The 25274-nt window shown below is 38.6% G+C and overlaps 1 protein-coding gene across 1 annotated transcript; it reads right to left on the bottom strand.

Annotated features, from left to right (window-relative positions):
- Nucleotides 1–1985: 1985 nt before the first annotated feature.
- LOC124111707 (homeobox protein MSX-3-like) lies at nt 1986–25226 on the bottom strand. The gene is made up of 2 exons (XM_046471486.2): nt 24445–25226; nt 1986–3064 (listed from the first exon to the last, which is right to left on the bottom strand). The coding sequence occupies exons 1-2, from the start codon at nt 24986–24988 to the stop codon at nt 2631–2633; spliced, it is 978 nt and encodes a 325-aa protein (XP_046327442.2). The 5' UTR covers nt 24989–25226; the 3' UTR covers nt 1986–2630.
- Nucleotides 25227–25274: the final 48 nt, after the last annotated feature.

Consider the following 25274-nt stretch of genomic DNA (forward strand, 5'->3'; position numbering starts at 1 on the left):
AACGTGTATTTCAAGGCCCGTTGTCTTTCTTAAACACTCTCAAGTAATTTATAGACATCTGTTTCCTTGATCAGATGTACTTGGAATATTGCTCCTTTCAGCTGACATCAGTTCTTCCGTATAAAGTGTCTGGTAAATACTTCTTATTGAGTTTATTGTCAAGATCAGAGAAACGTATTATACTTTGAATTCAAACGCAATGTATGTATGTACGTGGCTATTTTCGTTCATTCATCAACCGTTTTCACGCTTGGCGCTGGAAAACAGACACATAAAAGATTTATCTCTGTCGGTCAAATAACAATATGGAAGTCTAATTCATACTAGTTTTCTATAGGCTTTTTAGGTATGGTTTTCACGGAATTAATTTGCGAGAAATAGATATTCAATACCGACTTCTCCGTGATTGGGTACGCCGTAGATTAAAACGATCCCCTGTCAATCAGGCCGTGTCCTTCTTATTATGTCGCTCGGAGCAGTAATTAATAGGAAATAAAGTTGAATACTCGTCTTCGATTACTGAGCTAATTGGGCAGTAAATTAGTTTGGATCGCTGAAATCATCACCTTTGTTCTGGGAAGAAATCGACAGACATTCATGTTTATTTCATCACGATTGACTGTATTGTGTAATGGGAGTATTTCAAACAGACAATTGGTAATGAGACTTATTTTATTAACCAGATGTCGGCGAGTGCGAATCAAATGAGTATTTCGATATCGACAATAAATTACAAGCTTTGGTATTGGCGGAGGTCCCTCGAACAGATGCTATCGTTTAACGCTGATATCCCCCAAGTCAAAGACAATTAAATCTACCTGATAGATCATGTTTTGCATGTTTCTGCTCTGACACAACACAAATCGTTCTGCAGTCGCAATTATCGCTGTGATTTATTTATATTTTGAACATATTTCAGTTGATCTCGTCTCGATAACGTGTGTGGACAGTTTGTCATCGCAGATGCTACGTGGTGTGGCACGAGCTCACAGACGCTTGCTTATCTTCTACATCCACAATCAATTATGTACTTGTATTTACAAGACAGTGAGTCAATCTCAATTGATCTGGTTTATGTCTGTAAGATCGTTCACGTCGATGTTATTCTTTTTTACTTTCCCAATCAGTGAGCTTATTAAAATACTAAATATTAAATACACACACAGAGAGATTCGTCCAATCTATGCAACACATTTCTCAGCCTCTTTGTTCTCAAGTGTAACGTGGGACAGCTTGCAGTATTGGAGTTGCTACCTCTGATTCATGTACATATTAATGTTTCCCAATCAGTGAGCTTATTAAAATACCAAAGCTCTACAGGTAGTGCCCTTTATTTCACACACACACACTCACACACACACTCACACTCTCTCTCTCTCACACACACACACACACACACACACACACTCACACACACACACACTCACACACACACATACACACACACTCACACACACACTCACTCACACACATACACACTCACTCACACACACACACACATACACACACACACTCTCTCTCACACACACACACACTCACACACATACACACTCACACACACATACACACACATACACACTCACACACACACACACACAGATTCTCGACTGTTCATCCAGTGTATACACAAAACATTTCTCAGCCTGTTTTGTGCTTATGTATAATATAGACAGATCGAAAGAGTAGTTTGAAATAGCGACAAGATCAATTTTACTACAGATGGCAAGCATTGTTGAATGATGATGTCTTTGTGAGCCATAATAACCATGGCGTTATAATATTTTCTGACAAATCATGAATAATTTGTAAGCGTCTTTGTGACAATGATGTTGACTATGTCAGCGGTAAGTGGGTCTTAACCTGTTCAGTAAGTGGATTAAAGTTTTGCAATGTCAACTTTCCGCGAAGCAAAAGACATTACGCTTTGTTCACAGTGTGTGCAGATCACAAATAAAATTATATATATAAAATCTACAACGCTCGAATCGTTGTTCAGTATTTTATTTACAATAAATGTTTGTTTACACGAAACAAAATGTAATCACTTCTCGTAAATGAAGTGATTGTTTGACGTGCACCCCACTGTTCGGTGACACACCAAGTATGGACGCACGTAATAAATAAGTAGACTATCTGTCCAGCCAGGTGTGTGTCGCGGCGAGACTGGACAACCTGTAGCGTCCAGTACAAAGGTCATGGCACGAATTATGTTTAAATGAACGGGGAAAACCACCAAAGGGCAAAATAAATTCAAAGTCTCAACTTCCCAAGAATAAGCACTTATGTTCCTCAGTTTTTTTACCAGAGCACTATCCAAAACTGCTTAATATTTATAACACGTTCCCACAATAATACATTAACAAAAACATCAACTGAACTAGAAGTAAACGTAAGGAAACACTCAGTGCTAATTCTGGCCAGTAAGTCGACGAACACACACCTTGTGTCGGCCCTCGTCAAGGAAACGTAATTGTGGTCAAGTATTGCATAATACCCCAGGAACCGATTGTTTGAGGGCCTTTAACATATTTCAAAGTGATTGTGCAAAAGGTACAAATAAAAATAATTCTGTATATCCAAGTGTCTGTATTCTGCGGCACCACAAGGACTGTCACGTGGTTGTACTGGTGTCAGTGAGGATACAGCGACAGACCTGAGGTTCCGGGGAAAAGTCCAAAACCGGAAAAAGCCCCCGGGTGTAAGAAATGAGCTCTTAAATGATGTCCAAATAAAGACGCCGAGGAGGCGGTGGATGATGGTATTGCTATACCAAATGTCGGGGGCAACATTGGCTTCGCTGCCATTCGAAGTTTTTCTAACTCCGCTTCTTGGAGTCGTTTTGCTTTTGCACGTCTGTTCTGGAACCATATTTTGACTTGAGTTTCCGTCAGATTCAGGGACGCTGAAAACTCGGCCCTTTCCGCAATGGATAGATATTGTTTCTCCCGGAACTTCCGCTCCAGAGCTAACAGCTGGGACGTAGTGAAAGGCGTTCTCGGCTTCCGGTTTGGTTTGTGCTTACGTAGTGTGCATTTTGTAGGTGCTTGGATCCGGGGCGGCGTGCCTGTAAATAATACCAAAGATTAGGAAACATTGTCGTAAACCAACAAATTGGTTTGATTGTGTTTACTCGGGTCAAAAGTGCCTGGTCCCGTTCCGCAAAGCGATCGTAGCGCCAAAATTGTTGTAACTCCCATATTTACGACCGCCGTAGCCCTAAGCTGATGATAACTCCCATATTTTTAGCATAGACTTATGATAGTCGTAGCCCTTCGATCTCTTTGGGGAACAGGGCGCTGGAATCATAGTGATTTACTGATAGCTGAAAATAGTTTCCAGTACCTTTGATGACATGCATTCTATGTTTAACTGATTAATCTTCCACCTGTGTACACATCAATTATTTGGGTTGTGTTTTTTTTCACAGACCAGGGTAGCTTGATGTCGTTTTCAGACTTATTGGAGTCGAAATAAAATTTACATCTCTTAATTCCTCTCTGCATTTATGAGGAATAAAAAGAACCTAACATGCCACTTGTGTAAAAAACACATAAAATTGATATACAGTATTTTAATTTGAAATATGTCTATTAACAGTTTAGAGAAATCTCTAAAATGCCCAGGTCATCGACAGACGTTTTCACCAATCACAAATCCCTTAAAAGTATTACTTGTCGTTTTGTCAGACTTAAATTATTTGTTTTTTAGGTTAAACGTTTGCACCTTTTGTTTCAGCCATGTTCCGCGTGACATTAATGGTTATACTTCCTGTGTAATGTAATACATGCTATTTCACTCTTTATATTTCATTAATCTTTGACGAGTATGTTGTCAGATGCATGTCATCGTATCCCAATTGTGTAGATCGATGCTCATGATGTCAATTGCAATCACTGGATTGTCTGGTCCAGGCTCTATTATTTACAGACCGCCGTCATATAGCTGGAATATTGCTGAGTGGGGCGTTAAACAACAAACAATCAATCAATTAATCAACCAGACTTTGACCTTTAACCTCGCTCTGTCATTAGGCTTGGGCATGTTCTCGACCAATATCATCCGATATTGTTCTCGCTTATCGTTACTGTGTCGGTTTATCAAAGACGCGAATTTATTTTGTCTAGACATCTGTTACTTTATCACCCGACGTGTTGTGTTACCATGGAAACAATTACAGTATGGTATTTACCTATCAACAAGTCATTATTCAACTTTATCACCAAAACATGTATGACGGCTGCAATTGGTCGGCTTGCACTTTTTTTAATAATAAACAACGAAATTTGCGTGACATCTGTTTCGCAAATGACTGACAACATGAAAATATAAATCATCCATTTCATGTGTCAGTACATTTCAGTGAAGAGATGAACAGCGAGTCTAACACAAAAATGTCTTTATAATTAATCAAATGTTAATAGCAGTCATGTTTTGACAGACATCTTTTTTCCTAAATGACGTTAAAACCTTTGAGTAGATCATTGGTTCATGGAAATACGATGCGCAATGGAGCTTATAAAAAAGCGTCTAGCACTCAATAAATAATATCAGTTTAAGGATTAATTTTTTCATGTCAATATGTCATATATATAATTCTTATTCATTGATGCTGGGAACAAATTCATTAAAAACTCTTTATGAACATTTTAACAAACTGTTACCGATGGTTAGAAAACATCTGTTCTGAAGCGTCACGGAATCAATACTACCAATATTGACATAGGAAACAGTATGTAATTTTAAAAGCAAATGGTTTGCTTTGTTTAAATAATTCTGCACAGGTTTGAGCGTCAAACGACAGATGAAATTGTTATTAAATATCTAAAAATACTTCTTTGTGTAGAGAATAAATATTTCGTTGGTCTGAGACCCTAATTCCATACACCATGCACAACTACTGCATTATAAAATGCAAATACATTGCAATCTTACTCTAAAACCTCATATTAATTAACAATTTGGTTTAAGCTTATATGTTTTATACAACTCTGGTCGATTTGTGATAAACAAATTTATTAACTTGTGAACGCGTGCATCAACGTGTGAAAATAATCAATGTAACATTTACTGTAGAGATTTGGCTATATTTGATATGTTTCAAGTTTTAATCTTTGGGTTCTAAAAGTTTAAACCCAAATTGATTCACAGATTTTCTGTGGCTGCAAAATAGATTAAGCCTTGTCACAAATTATTTAAATGTCTAAAGTTTTGTATTCTGATTATGTATTTATTTTAATTATTTTACGAAAAAAAAATTTCCGCTTTGCAATTTGAAATATTTCCTTTCTGTGTGTAATAAATGTATTACTGAAGAATTCATGAAACTATTTTACATAATCACAAGTCAAGGGTTTATTGCAGTCAAGGTGAGTAGTGTTAGAGCACGCCTACCTATAATGTTAAACGTCATCTTTAGCGATAAATAATACTTTCTTCAAGCAAACTACAGGTAGTATGGTTAGATCGGTTAATGCCAAAGCGGTTCTGCGATTTGTAATTCGACGTAATATGAACCACGAACACTGTCACAACCTTCAGTGCGAAGTAATTCACGTCATTTGTAAAGAAACTTCACCCAGTCAGTTTAAAAAGCACTCCTAATTTGCAACATGGTTTTTTTTCATGTACTTATTTTCTTTTACTACACAAAGATCCAGAGAAGGGTGCATTAAGCCGTTTTATACGAACGTTGCCAACATAAATATCCAATAAGAAAGTTGTAGATTGAGTGTATTTTCCTCTTATTGTTTATTGCTATATATCAGGTGACACGATTATCAAGCATGTGATATTTAATATTTTATATATTAGGACCTTTTTACACATAACCACATTTATATATTGTATTTTGCGTCATATTGGTACCAAACACATTACATAACGACGGAGAGCACCCCTGTACATCTAACTGATAGTGCTGAAATGTACACCGGAGTTATCCTGAAATCGACAAGGTGGCCATGTGTTGTGGTGCTTTTACCATCCCTGACAGTGATATGAGCATCAGCCTAAGTGCCCCAGCCTTGTTACACACAAGTAAATAGGAATTAATGTGTATTCATTAGACAGAGAATCGGCGAATTAGCGGATAATGAACACAGGCTATTTGACAGAGATATTTGTTTTGACTGGCGGGAGAAACAGATGTAAATATCACTATACCGTAGTTACTCAGGTAAAACATCTTTCTAGAATTACAACATCATTCTTACATATAAATTACAACATAATTAGAACATATATATCCATAAATACTTCTCCGCAGTTCTAAGGATAAACCTTCAGACCGATTTATCTGCGTTGTGTTAGATTAAAATCTAGTTAATACTGATTAACATTACGAACTCTTGAAACAGATATATTGGATGTATGCGGAAGGTGGCCAGTCGACATGCCCAGCGAGTGTGTGTTCCGCTAACAATCTGGCTGTTCATTCATATCAAGAAGCGTACCGTGTAAACTGCGCCCCTCCATATGCCCTGAAAGTTTGAGCCATTTGATATGTAAATGTGATTCGCGTCAACCAACCAATAAAATAAAAGAGGCAGCATTAAATAACATTCCAACCAATCAAATAACATCTTTCAAAAGCGGTGATTTTAAGCTTTAAACACAATGCAGCCGCTATGGTCAAAGTTATTAACTACATTTTCCAATATGAAACACTTATAGAAAACACAGTGACTCGTATTTCTAGACAGGTACTGAGATAAAAAAAAAAAATGTCGGCAGCTGCTATACATTATGGGATTGAGTCTTCAGTACTCATCGCTGCAATGCTAGTTTAAGTGAAAGAGTTCGCTATTCAAATCTGAAGGGAGTAATTAACGTGATACTTCCAACCGCCGCAAATAGCCTAGTTTGAATGGCTGACGCGAACTACGATCACACAGGTAAAGACTAGGAGTCTTTACGGGGTTACTGTGGAAATATGACCTTAATTACTCCGAATTGTTGTAGTGTTGTAGTGTTCGGGCTGGTGACAGTACAGGGGCAATCACACCTCTCTGTGTCACACCATCCCAAACACACATAGCCAGCCAATGTTGTAAATACAGTAGAAGTACAGCGCCTATACTTGGCATAGTCATCCCTCACTCGCAGAAACAGTGCGGTATCAATCCTTGGCATATTCAACCCCTCTCTCCCAACAGAAATAGTGCGGTATGAATCCCTGGAATATTCAACCCCTCTCTCCCAACAGAAACAGTACGGTATCAATCCTTGGCATATTCAACCCCTCTCCCCCCACATAAAGAGTACGGTATCAATCTCTGGAATATTCAACCCCTCTCCCCCAACAGAAACAGTACGGTATCAATCTCTGGCATATTCAACTCCTCTCCCCCCAACACAAACAGTACGGTATCAATCTCTGGCATATTCAACCGCTCTCTCCCAACAGAAATAGTGCGGTATGAATCCCTGGAATATTCAACCCCTCTCTCCCAACAGAAACAGTACGGTATCAATCCTTGGCATATTCAACCGCTCTCCCCCAACAGAAACAGTACGGTATCAATCCTTGGCATATTCAACCGCTCTCCCCCAACAGAAACAGTACGGGATCAATCCTTGGCATATTCAACCGCTCTCTCCCAACAGAAACAGTACGGTATCAATCCTTTACATATTCAACCCCTCTCCCCCAACAGAAAGCAGTACGATATCAATCCTTGGCATATTAAACCGCTCTCCCCCAACAGAAACAGTATGGTATCAATCCTTTGCTTATTCAACCCCTCTCCCCCAACAGAAAGCAGTACGGTATCAATCCTTGGCATATCCAATCCCTCTTCCCCTACAGAAACAGTACGGTATCAATCCCTTGCACATTCAACCCCTCTCCCCAAACAGAAAGCAGTACGATATCAATCCTTGGCATATTCAACCGCTCTCCCCCAACAGAAACAGTACGGGATCAATCCTTGGCATATTCAACCGCTCTCCCCCAACAGAAACAGTACGGTATCAATCTCTGGCATATCTAACCGCTCTCTCTCAACAGAAACAGTACGGTATCAATCCCTGGCTTATTCAACCCCTCTCCCCCAACAGAAACAGTACGGTATCAATCCTTGGCATATTCAACCCCTCTCTCCCAACAGAAGCAGTACGGTATCAATCCTTTGCATATTCAACCCCTCTCCCCCAACAGAAAGCAGTACGATATCAATCCATGGCATATTCAACTCCTCTCCCCCAACAGAATCAGTACGGTGTCAATCCCTGGCATATTCAAGCGCTCTCCCCCAACAGAAACAGTACGGTATCAATCTCTGGCATATCTAACCGCTTTCTCCAAACTCAAACAGTACGGTATCAATCCTTTGCATATTCAACCGCTCTCCCCCAACAGAAACAGTACGGGATCAATCCCTGGCATATTCAACCGCTCTCCCCCAACAGAAACAGTACGGGATCAATCCCTGGCATATTCAACCGCTCCCCCCCAACAGAAACAGTACGGTATCAATCTCTGGCATATCTAACCGCTCTCTCCCAACAGAAACAGTACGGGATCAATCCCTGGCATATTAAACCCCTCTCCCACAACAGAATCAGTACGGTATCAATCCCTGGCAAATTAAACCGCTCTCCCCCAACAGAAACAGTACGGTATCAATCCCTGGCATATTCAACCCCTCTCCCCCAACAGAAACAGCGCGGCATCAATCCCTGGCATATTAAACCCCTCTCCCCCAACAGAAACAGCGCGGCATCAATCCCTGGCATATTAAACCCCTTTCCTCCAACAGAAACAGCGCGGCATCAATCCCTGGCATATTAAACCCCTCTCCCCCAACAGAAACAGCGCGGCATCAATCCCTGGCATATTAAACCCCTCTCCCCCAACAGAAACAGCGCGGCATTATTCCCTGGTATATTAAACCCCTCTCCCACAACAGAAACAGCGCGGCATCATTCCCTGGCATATTAAACCCCTCTCCCCCAATAGAAACAGCGCGGCATCATTCCCTGGCATATTAAACCCCTCTCCCACAACAGAAACAGCGCGGCATCATTCCCTGGCATATTAAACCCCTCTCCCCCAACAGAAACAGCGCGGCATCATTCCCTGGCATATTAAACCCCTCTCCCCCAACAGAAACAGCGCGGCATCATTCCCTGGCATATTAAACCCCCCTCCCCCAACAGAAACAGCGCGGCATCTTTCCCTGGCATATTAAACCCCTCTCCCACAACAGAAACAGCGCGGCATCATTCCCTGGCATATTAAACCCCTCTCCCACAACAGAAACAGCGCGGCATCATTCCCTGGCATATTAAACCCCTCTCCCACAACAGAAACAGCGCGGCATCATTCCTTGGCATATTAAACCCCTCTCCCCCAACAGAAACAGCGCGGCATCATTCCCTGGCATATTAAACCCCTCTCCCACAACAGAAACAGCGCGGCATCATTCCCTGGCATATTAAACCCCTCTCCCCCAACAGAAACAGCGCGGCATCATTCCCTGGCATATTAAACCCCTCTCCCCCAACAGAAACAGCGCGGCATCATTCCCTGGCATATTAAACCCCACTCCCACAACAGAAACAGCGCGGCATCATTCCCTGGCATATTAAACCCCTCTCCCCCAACAGAAACAGCGCGGCATCATTCCCTGGCATATTAAACCCCACTCCCACAACAGAAACAGCGCGGCATCATTCCCTGGCATATTAAACCCCTCTCCCCCAACAGAAACAGCGCGGCATCATTCCCTGGCAAATTAAACCCCTCCCCCACAACAGAAACAGCGCGGCATCATTCCCTGGCATATTAAACCCCTCTCCCCCAACAGAAACAGCGCGGCATCAATCCCTGGCATATTAAACCCCTCTCCCCCAACAGAAACAGCGCGGCATCAATCCCTGGCATATTAAACCCCTCTCCCCCAACAGAAACAGCGCGGCATCAATCCCTGGTATAATCAAGGCCTTCTCCCTGCGCATACTTTGGTGATTAAACTCTCATCAATGCAGGATTAAGAAGTTACCCCTTCCCTGACTGCCCATTACCAGCATTAACTCAGATGTTCCAGCATCTAACTTGCCCTGCCCTCTTGAGAAGAACATATTTCTTTAATTTGAATAATTGTGTTTTACAGATTCTCTTAAAAATAAAAGTAATTCCTACTTATTTACCTTGTTTTACGTACACACACCGGCAGCTACTGTGCCTCAATAAGAGCACGTTTACGCTTCTCTTCTCTTGACTATCGATTACAGCATCAACTCCTTTAGCAAACTACATATAATAAAATTATTCCTCTCTAAATCGTATCTAGTTATTACATTGTTGTAATAGATTCTCACTGATTCATCTCTGATTGACTCATATGTGAATTACAAATCAAGGCGACCTTTTCATTGCAGCTTCAGCCAGGTTTTCCAAATTCCCCTAAAATACAATGATACGAGCCGGCTTTTTGATAGCACGGGATTTTATTACAAATCCCGAAATCATTCACCATAATTCAAATACTATCAATGTCTTCAATTCTATTCAAGTAGTTAGTAATAATTTAAGAGAGGGATGACCCTTGTAATCTTTCGTACATTACAAGTCATGTTTTCGCGTTACAGGTTTAAGTATTGCTCAAGCGCCAAGGTCATTCCCTTGCCGTTCTGTATATATTGTCTGTCAGACACAAGACAAGTGCATCATGTGCAGTGGTGGTATTTGTTTTCTCGACATTTATAAATTCGTTTGTCCTCCTCTAAACACACGGGTGTATCAATCCAAGGGTGCGTTGTTGATGTCAGCTGCACTTCCGCGTGAATAAAAACGTTTTCAGATACTTAATGGCAGCTGTAAGTGTCTCGTTGTGTACCGCTGCTACCTATATAGCGTACCTACATGAACTCACAGCGATGAATGAAACTGCGTTAAAGATGCAGTCGGATTATATTAGCCCAATGAGTTTAACTACTTAACACCATCTCAACACACAGTGACTTATCAGAGAATACTTAGTAATTGATGAACATTTCAAACAGTTTCTACATGACATGTTATCCAGATTCGTTTGTATGGGTTTAATTGTCGTACATCGTCGTCCTATCCATAGCGGTCCTATTGATAGTTGGTCACACCAAGGAAATATTACAAGGAAATTGGAATATTATTCAGGTCAACCTTCTTAAAACTTGTATGATTTCTGTCTAAGGAGGAGATTAAAAGACTTCACGGCTTGTGAAATCCGTTCAAATACTTCAATTGCTCTAAATAATAAATGAATACTTTCGTTAGCCAAGCGGAAAACAAGAAGTAGAGAAGGCTTCATAATGTGCACCGGACGTCAGGATAGACTGGGGACAGTTTAAAGCAGTGTCCCGCCGTCGTCCTGTTTGGCGACCGACTCAGGACATAAACGCTTTGTTCCAGTGACGAGAGCATTAACGAGGGAAGTTATCATTAATCGATAAAAGTCGCTGTATTCGAAACTTGGTTTGGTATTCAATAAAAACTTAAGATCTAAACACTAAAATTTGTTTAATTGCAGGTGTATTATATTTCACACAGCTGGCTGATTGTATAGCTTGCGTAATCTGTGATATAATTTAACAAAAACCTTCAATTGTGTACATGAATATGTCCTCAACATTAATATTATGAATTACTATAGAAAGATAGACAGATTTTTATGGCTTTTGATAAACCTAAATAGCCATTTCCTGTAATTGGGATGAGCAGCATTATTTGATGTTAGGTTTATAAGGGATCCTTGATCAAGTTCAAGGTATCTCAGGAACAAGGGCTTAATAAAACATTTTTCACCTTCAAAAAAACACGAATATTTTACGTTTGCGTTTTATAAAGTAACATGTGTTATGTGTACTACCGAATTATCATAAAATACATATGAATATAAAACACATATTAATTCCTCCTGGCTGCGTCTAGAGTATCTTCATTATGTTATAACGCCGGGAGACGGAGGCCACATACAGATTTATTCTACAGATATATTTTTAAATTATTAACGAATGTAAATTAACCCTACGTTTCTTCAAACATCTTAAATAACTGACACATGGTCCTAAAAGATGAAAGGGATTTTTTTCATGTTCACGCATTCTAAACTGACTTAATAATATTGTTCCCTTTCTACTCGCCCCTCAGTGATGCGTGTGTTCTAGTCGGATCTTGATGTCTATCTGTCATCATCCTACATCATTATACTTAAATCTAGGAATACACGGCTGGTACAGTGGTTTAACAAATAGCATTGTATGGCAAAACAAGGGCAGATAACCCGCCAGTTATTATATCCAAGTTATCAACTGTTTGCATACAATACCTTCATATTACCTTTCATTTTAAAACAGAGTTATTTTCTTGAAAGATACACTTCCTTTCGCACCTGCGTCTCCCGTTATCTAAATACGTTTTCCATCCAACTTATCATGACTTTAATCTTCAAAGGACAAAGTGTAAATGAGACCGGTTGTAGCCACGTTCTGATGACAAATATCAAATTGAAACAAAATGGCCTTAAATTCACTAAAACAGTTCATATGACTGACATTTAACTTAATTTCATTAAAAATTTGCATCGGATCTAGTGGCATGATAAAATGTATGAAACAATGCGTAAATGTACAAGCATTGTCAAATTTAGGAGGAGAGGGGGGAACAAGAATAGTCCTTAATATACTTCGTCCTTTTATATATACTCAAACTCATACCTAAAGTCACCCCTATACTTAGACGCACATATCTAGGGGTAAACAATAAGTGTGAGCATGGGTTTATGCAACAAAAAAAACGTTGAGATTAGTATTTAGTAAGCGACCAGTCTAACATTCTACAATGGGCGCGGCATTTGAGAACTGAGTCCCCAAAGTAAGTGGTGCTGTCAGTCGTGTTGTCCATGCCATTCAACCTCACACCATATCTTCTCCGACGTTTAGCAAGATGTTGATCAAGAACCTAAATATACCAGCAAAAGAAACATATTTAGCAAAAGAAGCAGACAAATCGACATGGAGCAAAACACCTATGTTACCTGTCAACGCTAAGTCAAACAGCAACACTCAAGAGCGCCCGAGGGGGAATAACTCCGTAAATCACTCGGCTGCCAAAGCCGAAAAGCATTCAGTGAATTTCTCAGTGTGTGGTGCCCACGTCTTTCCCTCTCGAGGGCCTATTAGTCTAATTGCAGAGGGCGATAAGAAAGTTCACAGACAAATGCCTACACAGTTAGCACTAGAATGACTTCAAACTAAAATCCAAATGATATATCTATTAAATTACACAACGTATCGAATCGGAATTTCGCAAATTCGGTTGACGTCTGATTTAAAAGCGACAAATGGTCTCGTTGACATAAGCGCCCCTTACGACGTCAACAATTAGCCAATCCGACCTAACCTATGTCTGTCAGCGCCATCTGGGAGATAAACACACTGGCAGGATGAACACAATTACCCTAACGACTTCCTATAGGAAATGTTAACAATCGTTACTTTAAACGAACATAGGTTTGTTTCCGGCAAGTGCTAAAAAATAACAGTACTGTCAATATAACTAGGCTTGGCTTAGAACATTATCTTAATTTAGCAGTTTCTTGAAATGGCCTCAACATCATCAGACAGTTTCATACCGGATACTGCCCTTCATTAAAGGGACATAATCTAGTTGATATGATAACAATATTTAATTTCCAACAATGTGTTGTTAATAAAAGCGACAAAAAATCCGTAATTATAATAAATATCTACTAAAAGAAGAGTCCATTGAACGATTCCGACTATTTCACGAGCATGTGTATTGAATCCCTGTCACATTGTGATGACATCAAAGAAACGCGAGTTGTAACGTTCTTTGTAACGAATGCTAATTATTCGGCACTGTACTGAATACATCAGACACAAACATCTCACTTTGTGAAGCGTTTCTCCTGTAGAGAAACACAGCATTAAAACATAATGTCCAATGCTGTCTTAGTTTTGTCAATTGGCGTTTGTGTCAATGCCAACAATAAAGTTTTCCCGTGGTTCTAAAACTGAAATGGGACTTCTTTTATATCCACACGTATGTATATCTTGTTCTAAAGAGACGCCGATCTGTTCGTGTTTAGGTGCAATACTTACATGCATATCGCTATAAGCAGTCAATCAGGTCTTCCAAATGGCAGTATTCCTTTAATGCCCACAACTGCCACAACATACGAACATCTGGCACTGAAAGCACTTAATTATCACGTGATCCAGATCCTTGTATTATCACATATACACGTTATATCGGCAATATCAAAAACTAATTACTTCTCGTGCGCAACCTTTGGGTAGAACCCAAGTTAAGAGATCATTTGTCATAAAAAGACCCCAGTTTTATTTGGTATTCGTTAATTTGTAGCCATCACTTAAAATGGCAATTTAGTGTTTCCGCTTTCAAAGTGCAAAAAGCTGTAAACAAATTGTGATAAGATACTAGCAATTTGAAACGAAATTATCAGTGCTGCGAAGATAATTTATGGTGGCAAATAGGTTATGGATAGTTTGATAATTTACCACACACATTTGGGCTGAAATTATCAAATGCATTAATGCCCGTCGTTAAGATGCCTTACGTCATAAAGTTTATAGAATGTCACGTGACCTGGATCAAAAGGGTTCGAAAGGTATCTCAAAGATAACAAATACATGTAAAAATATTCTATCAATGATTTGTTCCTTTGAGAAGTTAAATTCAGCTTTCATATTTCAGCAGGCAATGATGTTCACATTGCTCTTAGTCCCCATATCTGTTAGCAATTTGAATAAATTACACCATGTGACATGCCGTTTTAAAACCATTAACATTATCTTTTGGGTGAGCTCTTTTCACTTTTGAAACACTTCTCAAAGGCAGCGCACACACAAATCCGGGGCGATCATTATCTCTGTCCATTCACTGCGTACAGGACAAAATAACTTAGGGAACGACTTGAATGCAGAGAATTGGCATTGTGTGTTACCACAAACATTCAAATGGAAATAATTTTAAATACGTTTCTAAAACTGTTTTCAACTGCAGACTAGTTTGCTGTGTTTCTTTGAAACATACTGATCCTCTTGTACAAATTCTACTGGCAGAACCCATGTGGCTCGATAGATGTTGGCAGGTGGAAACGAACATTGGGCACAACATTGTTCTACACGCCAACACCGCTCACTTTGTGTTGCTATCGCTGTATCTTGCTACTGATGATACTTGCTGTTGTGTAAATCCGTATTTGGGATGAGGCGATTCAAAACAGTGCTTCCGACTGAATACATATTTTCATACTAATTATCACATACACTAAATCAGAGACCATAAAATAGATTTTATGGTGACTGACTAAATCTAATAACTTGGGTACACCCGAGGTATATGTTGGGTTTTGTGATGAGGTAAGCATCCTCACTGCAAATATAATCAAGAATGTAGTTGTAAGATCTTCAAGGAATTAACACCCTGCTTCTGTTATCGGGAGTCTAGAGAGTAATTCCTTCATGTGGGTTACACAACGGGGTAGTGAAATAGCGAGGGTGTGAGAGAAATGGATCAAACAGGAAGATTTCTAACAGGTGCCATCGTGAGCGTGTTTGTTTCAATTATGGTGAGAAAAGGTCCGCAAAAGTATAGAAGTATTTCAGATAAATGTTTTGACAGCAAAGAGACATATATCTGATAATTGTAAACCCAAGAATTCTGGCGCGATATCCCAGCGTTGGATTAGGCTGGAACTAGAAGCATGGAGATTGTGGCAAGACTTCCAGGGCCCAGTAGTTTTGCCTGCATGTAATTGGCAGGATTGTATTAGTGAGGGAACTAAACTATAGATTTCTTGAAATAGACTAGGTAACATTAGTTTAATCTAACATGAAATGATCCTAACATCATCGCATGACGATGCTTGTTTTCTCTAAACATCATCATCTCTTCAAAACGAAAATGGCAACTAATGAATATGAATGTCATAATGGGACCGTGAGCCCTCTATTTCATACTTGTATAGGGTGAGACCAACTAACAATTCTTGGTTCACCCAACAGAAAGGTGAGATCCCGTTTACACAGCACAGTATTCTATTATTCTCCTTGTTTCCCTGTTTTAATTGTTACATTAATTAGTAACGTATATTTAGTTGTCGGGCACGGAGTCCCGGGATGCCAGTAATTGCTGATGCGAATTATGACCGGTCGGCAATCACACGTTGGAGTAGTTTGAATCGACCTGTTCACAGAGGACACGTGTATATGTCGTCAACAAGACTTTCCTAACACTTCTGGGGACAACCACTTCATTTATTGCGTCTCGGTGTGTTCTCTGCTTACCGCTCATGCCACCAACTCATCAATAATTTATGCAGAAACAGAAACCGTGTTTAAACAAACCAATTGCGGTAGAATTTTAAATCTAATTCGAGTGCAAAATTAATGTGACTTATTGCAGCTAAGAATGCGAATGAGGTGTACAAGTGCTATCGATCTTGATGAGGCCACGCTGGCGAAGAAGACGCAATAATGACGGAGACAAAACGGAACCTTGTCTGTTAACCAATTATCACGGAAGGCACTTATGCGAGAATTACCGAACATAACTTTGCAGAATTAATTAATTATTTACTATAGAGAATTCATGAGAACCTTAAACGATGGATTTGTAATGCCTAACATGACGGCTGACGAACCGTACCGTCGCGCGTTCGCAGTTATGCTGGATCATATGGCAATTGAATAATTACTTCTTTTAGAAATTAATAGTATCAGTAGTCAAAAGAGATTTGTACCGACACGGATGAAATATCTAGACTACAAAATCACACACAACTGGGGTAGATCTCAATTTACCATACACGTTTGTCTTGACACACGAATTATGTTATTACGGAACGTTCGTCCAGGAACAACTTAAAATTACTTATGAACTCTTACGCCTTACGCTTGTGGGAAAACACACCCGGAGCAAGTTTCATTCAATAGTTTGCCTTGGGTACATTTATAAGTAATTCAAAGTCCAAAAATATAATGTAACGAACACAGGGCAAGGGGCAGGGAAACAGTATTGTTCTGTCAGGCAGACAGGTTCGGACAAAAAACATTTAATATATAACGTTAGATGTGTACACTCGTTCGAGCTACAAACCCTAAATTAGATAACAAACCAACTCCCTTATAAAATGCAATAACAAAATACATTTTACATCATCATTAATACGCAGATCTGCTCTTCTTCAAACATAAGAGCGGTGTGTACGATAACATTTTGATATAACAGTATAAAAAACCTGAGACAATACAGATTTATGGTGCTGAAAATAATTTTGAAATATGTCTGAACTTTGTAAAGCATTTACGTTCCATCGTTGATAATTGGTCCATGCTTGGCTTCAAAATGAATACTCTACATGTACGTTTAACTTTTTTTTAACTTCATGTTGGTTTTGAAATCATTATCATCCAATTGATCCTTCGCTAATGAAATTATTCTGGCTTTTTTTCTAGTCCCCCACATCGACATTACAATCTGTTTATCAAGGGCGTTCAGATCGATGACACTAACAAGCATGGAAAATTCTGAAATAATTTGAAATCAACAGTGTGTGAAAAGTTTACGCTATAGCTTTCAAAACGTTTTGAGCTTTCAAAAAAAATCTATAAGCTACAAATCTATAGCAACAAACCATTTGCTATGCGATGTATGTGTGTAATACCTTATGATTAAGCGACATGCTAGAAGCTGACTAACAATGACAAGCTTAAGTTGACGTGGATTTTAACTTCTTTATTCTTTCAATGCATGTCAACTGTATTTATTGTTTACCATCTGTCGTGGGGTAGGACTTTACTTTAAACACTATATCCAGCTTATTGCAAAATTACTAGCACCGATATATTTATTTGAAAATAAAAAATAGGTTCGGCGAAAACTGAAAAATAATTAGCCTTAATTTTGGTTAAATAAACTTACATTTCCAGAAGAAAACAGTGTTTCCTAAAAATATGGATGCAAAACAATTTGCACAGCAAACGAAAATATATTCAGTTTTGGACGAAAAGCCTGTGGCCAGTGTTCAACCTCGTCTATGCTTCTCAGGGATTTTAAATATATTTTTAAACTAGTTTATCCCCAAACCAATCCACATTTCAGCCATTTTGCATCAACTGCCTGTTATCAAAACTATGGGGTTTGTTGCTAAGGAATTCACACTTCACAAAACCCACAACGTGCAAGCAGTCGCTATTGAGGTGGTTGATGGTTTTTCTTATATATATATTGGCATACGTTGTTCCTCCGTTAGTTCACTTGCATAAAAACAATATTACTGTTTCGGTTGTTCTACAATTGTATTGGCGTTTACCACGTGTCATACGGACATGAGAGTGTGTTGGCTTTAAAATAATTGTGTTATCAAGAACGTGGCACAAGGCCTATTATCCCCCAAAATTATGTTGTGCCATAACTAGGATTATTTATTTGATTGCAAAGTCTTATATTAAATCTCATTAAGATAATTGGCGCAATTAATATTTGAAAACAGTCTCCTTGACATGCGCTTGTGTGCTATCGCCAGCGTCAAATAACAGAAACTTACAAAAGATTCATTTGTTTGTTAGGTTTATCAAATATTCAGCTGATAACCTGAGAAATTAATAGGCAATTAATTTTTTCTCCTGAACACAAGCTATGGTGTAATCACGACCAATTAGATGTATGGGGGAGTTCGATAATCTCGATTGCCAATCAATATCTACAACTGAATACATAACACAGAATAATCAACACGAGATGCTTTAAACACAATGAACATTGATTGATAGGTTCCACACACAACAGTCTGTCAGCCTGACTGACACTGCACACTGGAAGAATGTGGAAATATCCCATCTCGATTTTAAACCCTGAAGATTACATACTATATTGATGAATAAAGTACTTCATTAGGAAACCTATCCTTCCATTAATGGGATATTGAGCTATTAACACTGAAATTTCAGTTATCAACAGTTTTCACAGTGTGACTTTCATATATTGACATAAAGCAAATGTCGCGAGAGAGGTGTAAGGTCCACATTGTTTCAATATTGAAAAGATCAGCATTGTTGAGGACAAAAAATACTTACTTAATATCAAGTCATTTTTTCTGATTGAAAGTATGAATTTTTAACACACGTGAAAGTCATTATGTTAGATGTTATCTATCTTGACCAGAAAGAAATGTTAAGTATACACAATATATTTTTTGAATATTTTAGCTTTATAACACTTTTATACATGTGCAAACGAAACGTTATTTAATTGTAATGATCGAGCTAAGCTGAGTATGTATCTCTGTATGTTTCATACTTAGCTGAGTATGTATCTCTGTATGTGTCATACTTAGCTGAGTATGTATCTCTGTATGTGTCATACTTAGCTGAGTATGTATCTCTGTATGTGTCATACTTGGCTGAGTATGTATCTCTGTATGTGTCATACTTAGCTGAGTATGTATCTCTGTATATGTCATACTTAGCTGAGTGTGTATCTCTGTATGTGTCATACTTGGCTGAGTGTGTATCTCTGTATGTGTCATACTTAGCTGAGTGTGTATCTCTGTATGTGTCATACTTAGCTGAGTGTGTATCTCTGTATGTGTCATACTTAGCTGAGTGTGTATTTCTGTATGTGTCATACTTAGCTGAGTATGTATCTCTGTATGTGTCATACTTAGCTGAGTATGTATCTCTGTATGTGTCATACTTAGCTGAGTGTGTATCTCTGTATGTGTCATACTTAGCTGAGTATGTATCTCTGTATATGTCATACTTAGCTGAGTATGTATTTCTGTATGTGTCATACTTAGCTGAGTGTGTATCTCTGTATGTGTCATACTTAGCTGAGTGTGTATCTCTGTATGTGTCATACTTAGCTGAGTGTGTATCTCTGTATGTGTCATACTTAGCTGAGTGTGTATCTCTGTATGTGTCATACTTAGCTGAGTATGTATCTCTGTATGTGTCATACTGAGCTGTTTATTAAACTTACATTTAGTCTCTGAAATCTTATATTACACAATATCCTTCTCGACTCTAAATTATTTTTTTTTTAAATTCCCTGTGCTGATCTCTGTGGAATAGAGCTAGTTGGAGCTGGCTAGACTTGTTTTTGTATGCCTTTCTAGATTTTTGGTTGTGTTTTTCATAAAATAAATATATCCCACAGTCATGGTGCCGGACTAGCCGTTTATTTGTGTCCGTATGAATCATTCTAAGCTGCTTATGTGTGTGTGTATGTGTTATTATTCAGCTATATTTGGCTTCATACTTTACTTTACACAAGAGATATAGATGTATTTGTATTACTGACCTTCTATAACTGTCAGGTCTCAGCTGTTTACGTATGTGTTGTTGTTGATGTCATAGCTTCTCGATCTATTCCAATATTGGTATATGTATGTATTGATTCATGTGCGTGCCCCACTATGTGCACTGACAACATATGTCGTTTTTGTCAAGAACATAGAACATTATTTCAGATAATTAGTCCGATGAGGCAGCCATGACCCTGATATGTTGTACCGAAGTTGATTCATATCGGGCGCGGGTGTCACGTATCAAATGGAACTATGCTGGTAAATTGTCAGGTTAACGGAAGACTGGCTGCATCCAAGCCGGGCCTATATTCTGTTTACAAAGCAATGCACGTGTGTACCCAAGGTTCAGTTGATCGTCGTTCAACCTTTTTAAACGTATTGCATTTTCACCACACGCCACGTGAAAATCTATGTGGAACAATGAGCTCCGCCAAGGCCATGAAACATGTGTTTACCTTACTTCTGCAAATCATTGTTATGATTTTGCATTGAAATGTATCTTTTTCATGAAGTTAATCTTCGCATGAAATTAGATTGAAGTGTTCTGTTTTTTTGGTGTGTGACAGCACGGCTTATGCCTCTCAAACAATTAACTACTACCAGAATCATTTGACCGTCAAATTTAACATCGTCATCGTCATCGTCATCAATAATTGTTCAATTCAATGTCATCTGACGTCATGTATGGGGCGTCTACACATGGGCACACATTCATATCTCTCCCTTTTTCTCTCTCACTGAGTCAGTCAATGAGTACATACAGCCAGATACACAGACGCAGATACACACATACATAAAGACATACAACAAAGACACATAGACACATAGACGAAGGGTTATACATATGTACAGTAATTCAACCAGACACACACACACACACATATATATATATCTTTGTCTATGTGTCTGTCTGAATGTCTGTATATATGTGCATCTCTCTCCACCCCTCTCTCTCTCTCTCTCTCTCTCTCTCTCTCTCTCTCTCTCTCTCTCTCTCTCTCTCTCTCGCCCTATCTCTCTCTCAATATATATATATATATATATATATATATATATATATATATATATATATATATTGACATACAGCCAGACACAAAGATATATATACATATATTCAGACATTCAGCCAGACACACAGACACATATATACATATGAACAGACACACAACCAGACACAGACAGGTATGCACAGACATGTATTTATGGTCATGCAGTCAGACACACAGACACAGCTGTATATATAATTGAGGCAGACATTATGACAGACACACGAACATAAGACATACACACTGACACACATACACACACATACGTAGGGACACTGCCCAGTCTGTCTCACTGTCCCAGAACCACATAATGAAACTCACATCTCACTGGGGCTCCTTTTCAATAAAATGTCGTTGCTTGTTTCTATAAAAACTTATAGAGACTAAGCTTCCGCCCACCTTTCAGTCTGTAAATCTCTATATATACGACATACATGCTGGTTTCAGTGGAGAATCCACGATGATTTCATGACATGGTCAGGATTGCTGCACAGCGAATACACGTATAATGAATAGCCATATACTTATAGTCACTGATGTAGTATATTCAATTACTGCCACGGGGTATTAGCTGCATTAGTATATTCACAACCATAGCATACTGATTCAACGTATATTTACTCGTACAACATATATGTTGATTTAGAACAGTCACTGATATATTTTCACATTATTTAGCAATTTCACTACAGTGGTACACATACATGTATGTAAAAGTATATTCACAGCATGTCACCGTCTATGCCATATTTGACAAGGTATACCCACCCTCCAGTGTATTCACTTGTGTAGAATATTTACGGCTGTGGTATATTCTGTGCAATAGTAAATTCACTGATGTTGCAATACTATTCACAATCATTGTATATTCACTTTAATGATAGTTTTACTGACAGATATACAATTGTACAAAACATGCACTTGTATCGCCGTTCATGCACAAATGTAGTTATGCTATAAGTTTATCATTTACTGGTTCGACACACGTTCTGTGGTATGTTATTCGTTCTCTCAAAGCGAACACATGTGACTCACCGGAGCATTTCATACCAGCAAGCACTGTATGTATGTCTAAGATAATATAAACATATTAACTCGAGAGAGGTTTTTGTACTTAGCTTATGATAAATCGCATTTTACTTTGTAAATTTCAAAACTTCTTTTCACATGACGTCATACTGAATTTAGGTTTATTGTTCAATTTGGACATAAAACGCAAATTAGTGTGCGTTCGAAAAACAACTTTTGAAAGGTGAGCATTGGTTGCTTTGCTGCTTGGCTGATTTTACTGAACACATCAAAAGCTTTGCATCAGAAATGTCTTTAAGTTTAAAAGATAGTAAAACTTTTATGTGCTTTTTATCTTAATACAATATGTCATAAATTCCACATTACATTCACACTTGAATGCTAACAGCATGTATCTGAACATTATAAATACAGTCATTTTATGGACTTAAATTATGAAGTCTAAAAGTTTATCAAAACAATTATGGTTTTCATTAGAGCGACATGTTATAGTTTATTGGGCGTTTTCATGTAAACTTACAGACAAATTTTCAGGCAGTTAAATCCGTAATTCTCCCATCGTCCCTTTTGTTAAGACATGCCCATTAAATCCAAACAAAATATCATCTGAACTGTTTTTACTTTTAAGGGTATTATCAGATGGGTACTTAAGTTTATCGTTATTAGGCTACACTTTTTATCAAACAAAATTCATAATGTTCATTCCCTTTGATAAGTGGCCGATTTGTTAGAAAACCTAAAAGGCATTCAAAACATAATGTTGTACCGTCCGGCAGTCTCAGCTGTACCGACACATAGGTAGCGCGCCCGTCTTTGAAAAGTCGATTTCAATTATATGCTCCAGTTTAACATTGCCTCTCTCCTCGCTCGGGAGCTCATTGCTGGATAAATTAAAATCTGCTGGTGCTGAAGAACATTTTACGTTATATCCTATAAACAATTGAAAGAACTTTGCGGCAGGAAATAATGGACATAATTCATTAATGGAGGAACAGTAACTGAAGCACACAAACCGAATGTTTTGTGACAAATGTCATTACATATATATTATATATATTCCTCCAATTTTTCATTTGATATTGAAAAAACGTTATATAAATTTGTGACGATGGCCTGAGAAATAATAATAATTCTGTCATTGACATACATTATTATTATTATTATTGTTGTTGTTGTTGTTATTGTTGTTGTTTGTACTGTTATAGCATATTTGTATTATACTGTGATATAATTACACACACACACACACGTGTGTGTGTGTGTGTGTGTGTGTGTGTAGTTCTGTATGTGTGTATATATATAGCTTATTAGCTTAAATTAGCTTACATCTGCAAGCGGTCACGCGATATTTGTTTACTCGTATTTCCCTTATGTAAACACAGACAATTTATTGATTCCAGTGTAGTGAGGGATAAACAACATTGAAAATGGTTAATAGCTGACTCCGAATAATAGACCACTTTTAAAACAAACTCAGAACAAATTTTAAATTTTGCGTAGCTTGTATCTGTTAAAGTGTATTATCGTGAGCCACACTTGAAACAGGTGCCCGAGTCTGTGATACAATCGGCTGAAGATGAAAGGCGCCAACTGAAATCTACAATTGGCGATGGGAAATGTGCACTGAAATCGACAATCTTCCAACCAGCTAGGCATCAGTTTGCTTTTAAAGGCAAGTCAAGCTGAAAGACGTTTGTAAATAATGTTTTGTGTTTGGATTTGATTTCTTTGCAGGGCATTTTCAAGAATAGTTTAAAATAGTTAATAATTTTTGTTTTTCATGAGTGCCTTGTCTCTGTTGGCCTCTGAGAGGCACAAACTGTAAAAAAAAATGTTGTTGCTCGCTGCTTTCCAAACTGTTGCGTATGTTAAACGAAGATTAAAAATATATTTTTTAAAAACAAGGAATGGTGTGTAAAATCTTATCAACGAACAGTTGTGGAAAAGTTTGGAAAAGAAATGTTAAAAATGAAAATATGATCTGCATAATGTATGCATGATTACAGAGGAATCACAACATTTCTACTCACTAGCTGGAGCTGGTATCCCGGGGGGGAGCGGCAACCAGGAGTGTGGGGAGCGGCAGGAGACGCCCCACTTGGCTTCCCCCAACCGTTGACCGTATGGGCCTGGATAAGAGTTCGTTGCCAAGGGAGATTTCTGACTTGATTTGCCAAGAATATCAGCCACACTGAATGACGAGTGGGTGACATGTATTGACGGAGATGAAACTGATGATGATGGTGATGGCGGAGGTGACGCACACGATGACGCAGAGTCATCTTCACAAACGACGTCATGAACTGCATCGTCTGCTCCATTGCATTTGTCGTCTGATCGCTTCCCGTGATTGTCTGATATGATTGATTCAACACTGAATGACAGTCTTTCCTTAGGACCAGTAGAGTTAGTCATGGTGTCAGAGTTCGAAGTCTTCGGAGGACATTTGACCGGTTCAACTGGCCTTTCTTCGACAGATGAAGTTTCAGTTGAGGATGCCAGTTTTGTAAAAGCTGAGTGTGAACTTGTTTTAAAACTCGGTGGAGATCGAGATCGAGTAAGTTGTACCTCCATATTGAACAGGAAATGTGATAATCACACACGACTCTTCTCACATAGACTTGCAAGTAAACACGACATTTTCCATCACTAAATCGTCTGCTCGTTCACTGACAATATATTCCAGAAGACTTCTGTTAGCGGAAGTGACGTGCTGTTGCTCCATGCGAGAGGGGCAGACGCCTGTATAGAATGTCCAATCAAATTTGCTGCTTGTGAAATTGACAAGAGTCAGGGATCGCCAAATGCCACGTGACTCTGTTTACACTCAGGGCTTGACGGGGAATTAGCTGAGCATGAT

This window comes from Haliotis rufescens, unplaced genomic scaffold (assembly GCF_023055435.1).
Source record: "Haliotis rufescens isolate VD_foot unplaced genomic scaffold, xgHalRufe1.0.p SCAF_12, whole genome shotgun sequence".
NCBI lineage: Eukaryota > Metazoa > Mollusca > Gastropoda > Lepetellida > Haliotidae > Haliotis > Haliotis rufescens.

Bases quoted from the DNA above. Each gene is read 5' to 3' on its own strand.
- LOC124111707 (XM_046471486.2), bottom strand. From the start codon at position 24,988: ATGGAGGTACAACTTACTCGATCTCGATCTCCACCGAGTTTTAAAACA. The intron at 3,065-24,444 runs GTGAGTAGAAAT...TATTATTTACAG, and splicing joins CGGGATACCAGCTCCAGCTA to GCACGCCGCCCCGGATCCAA.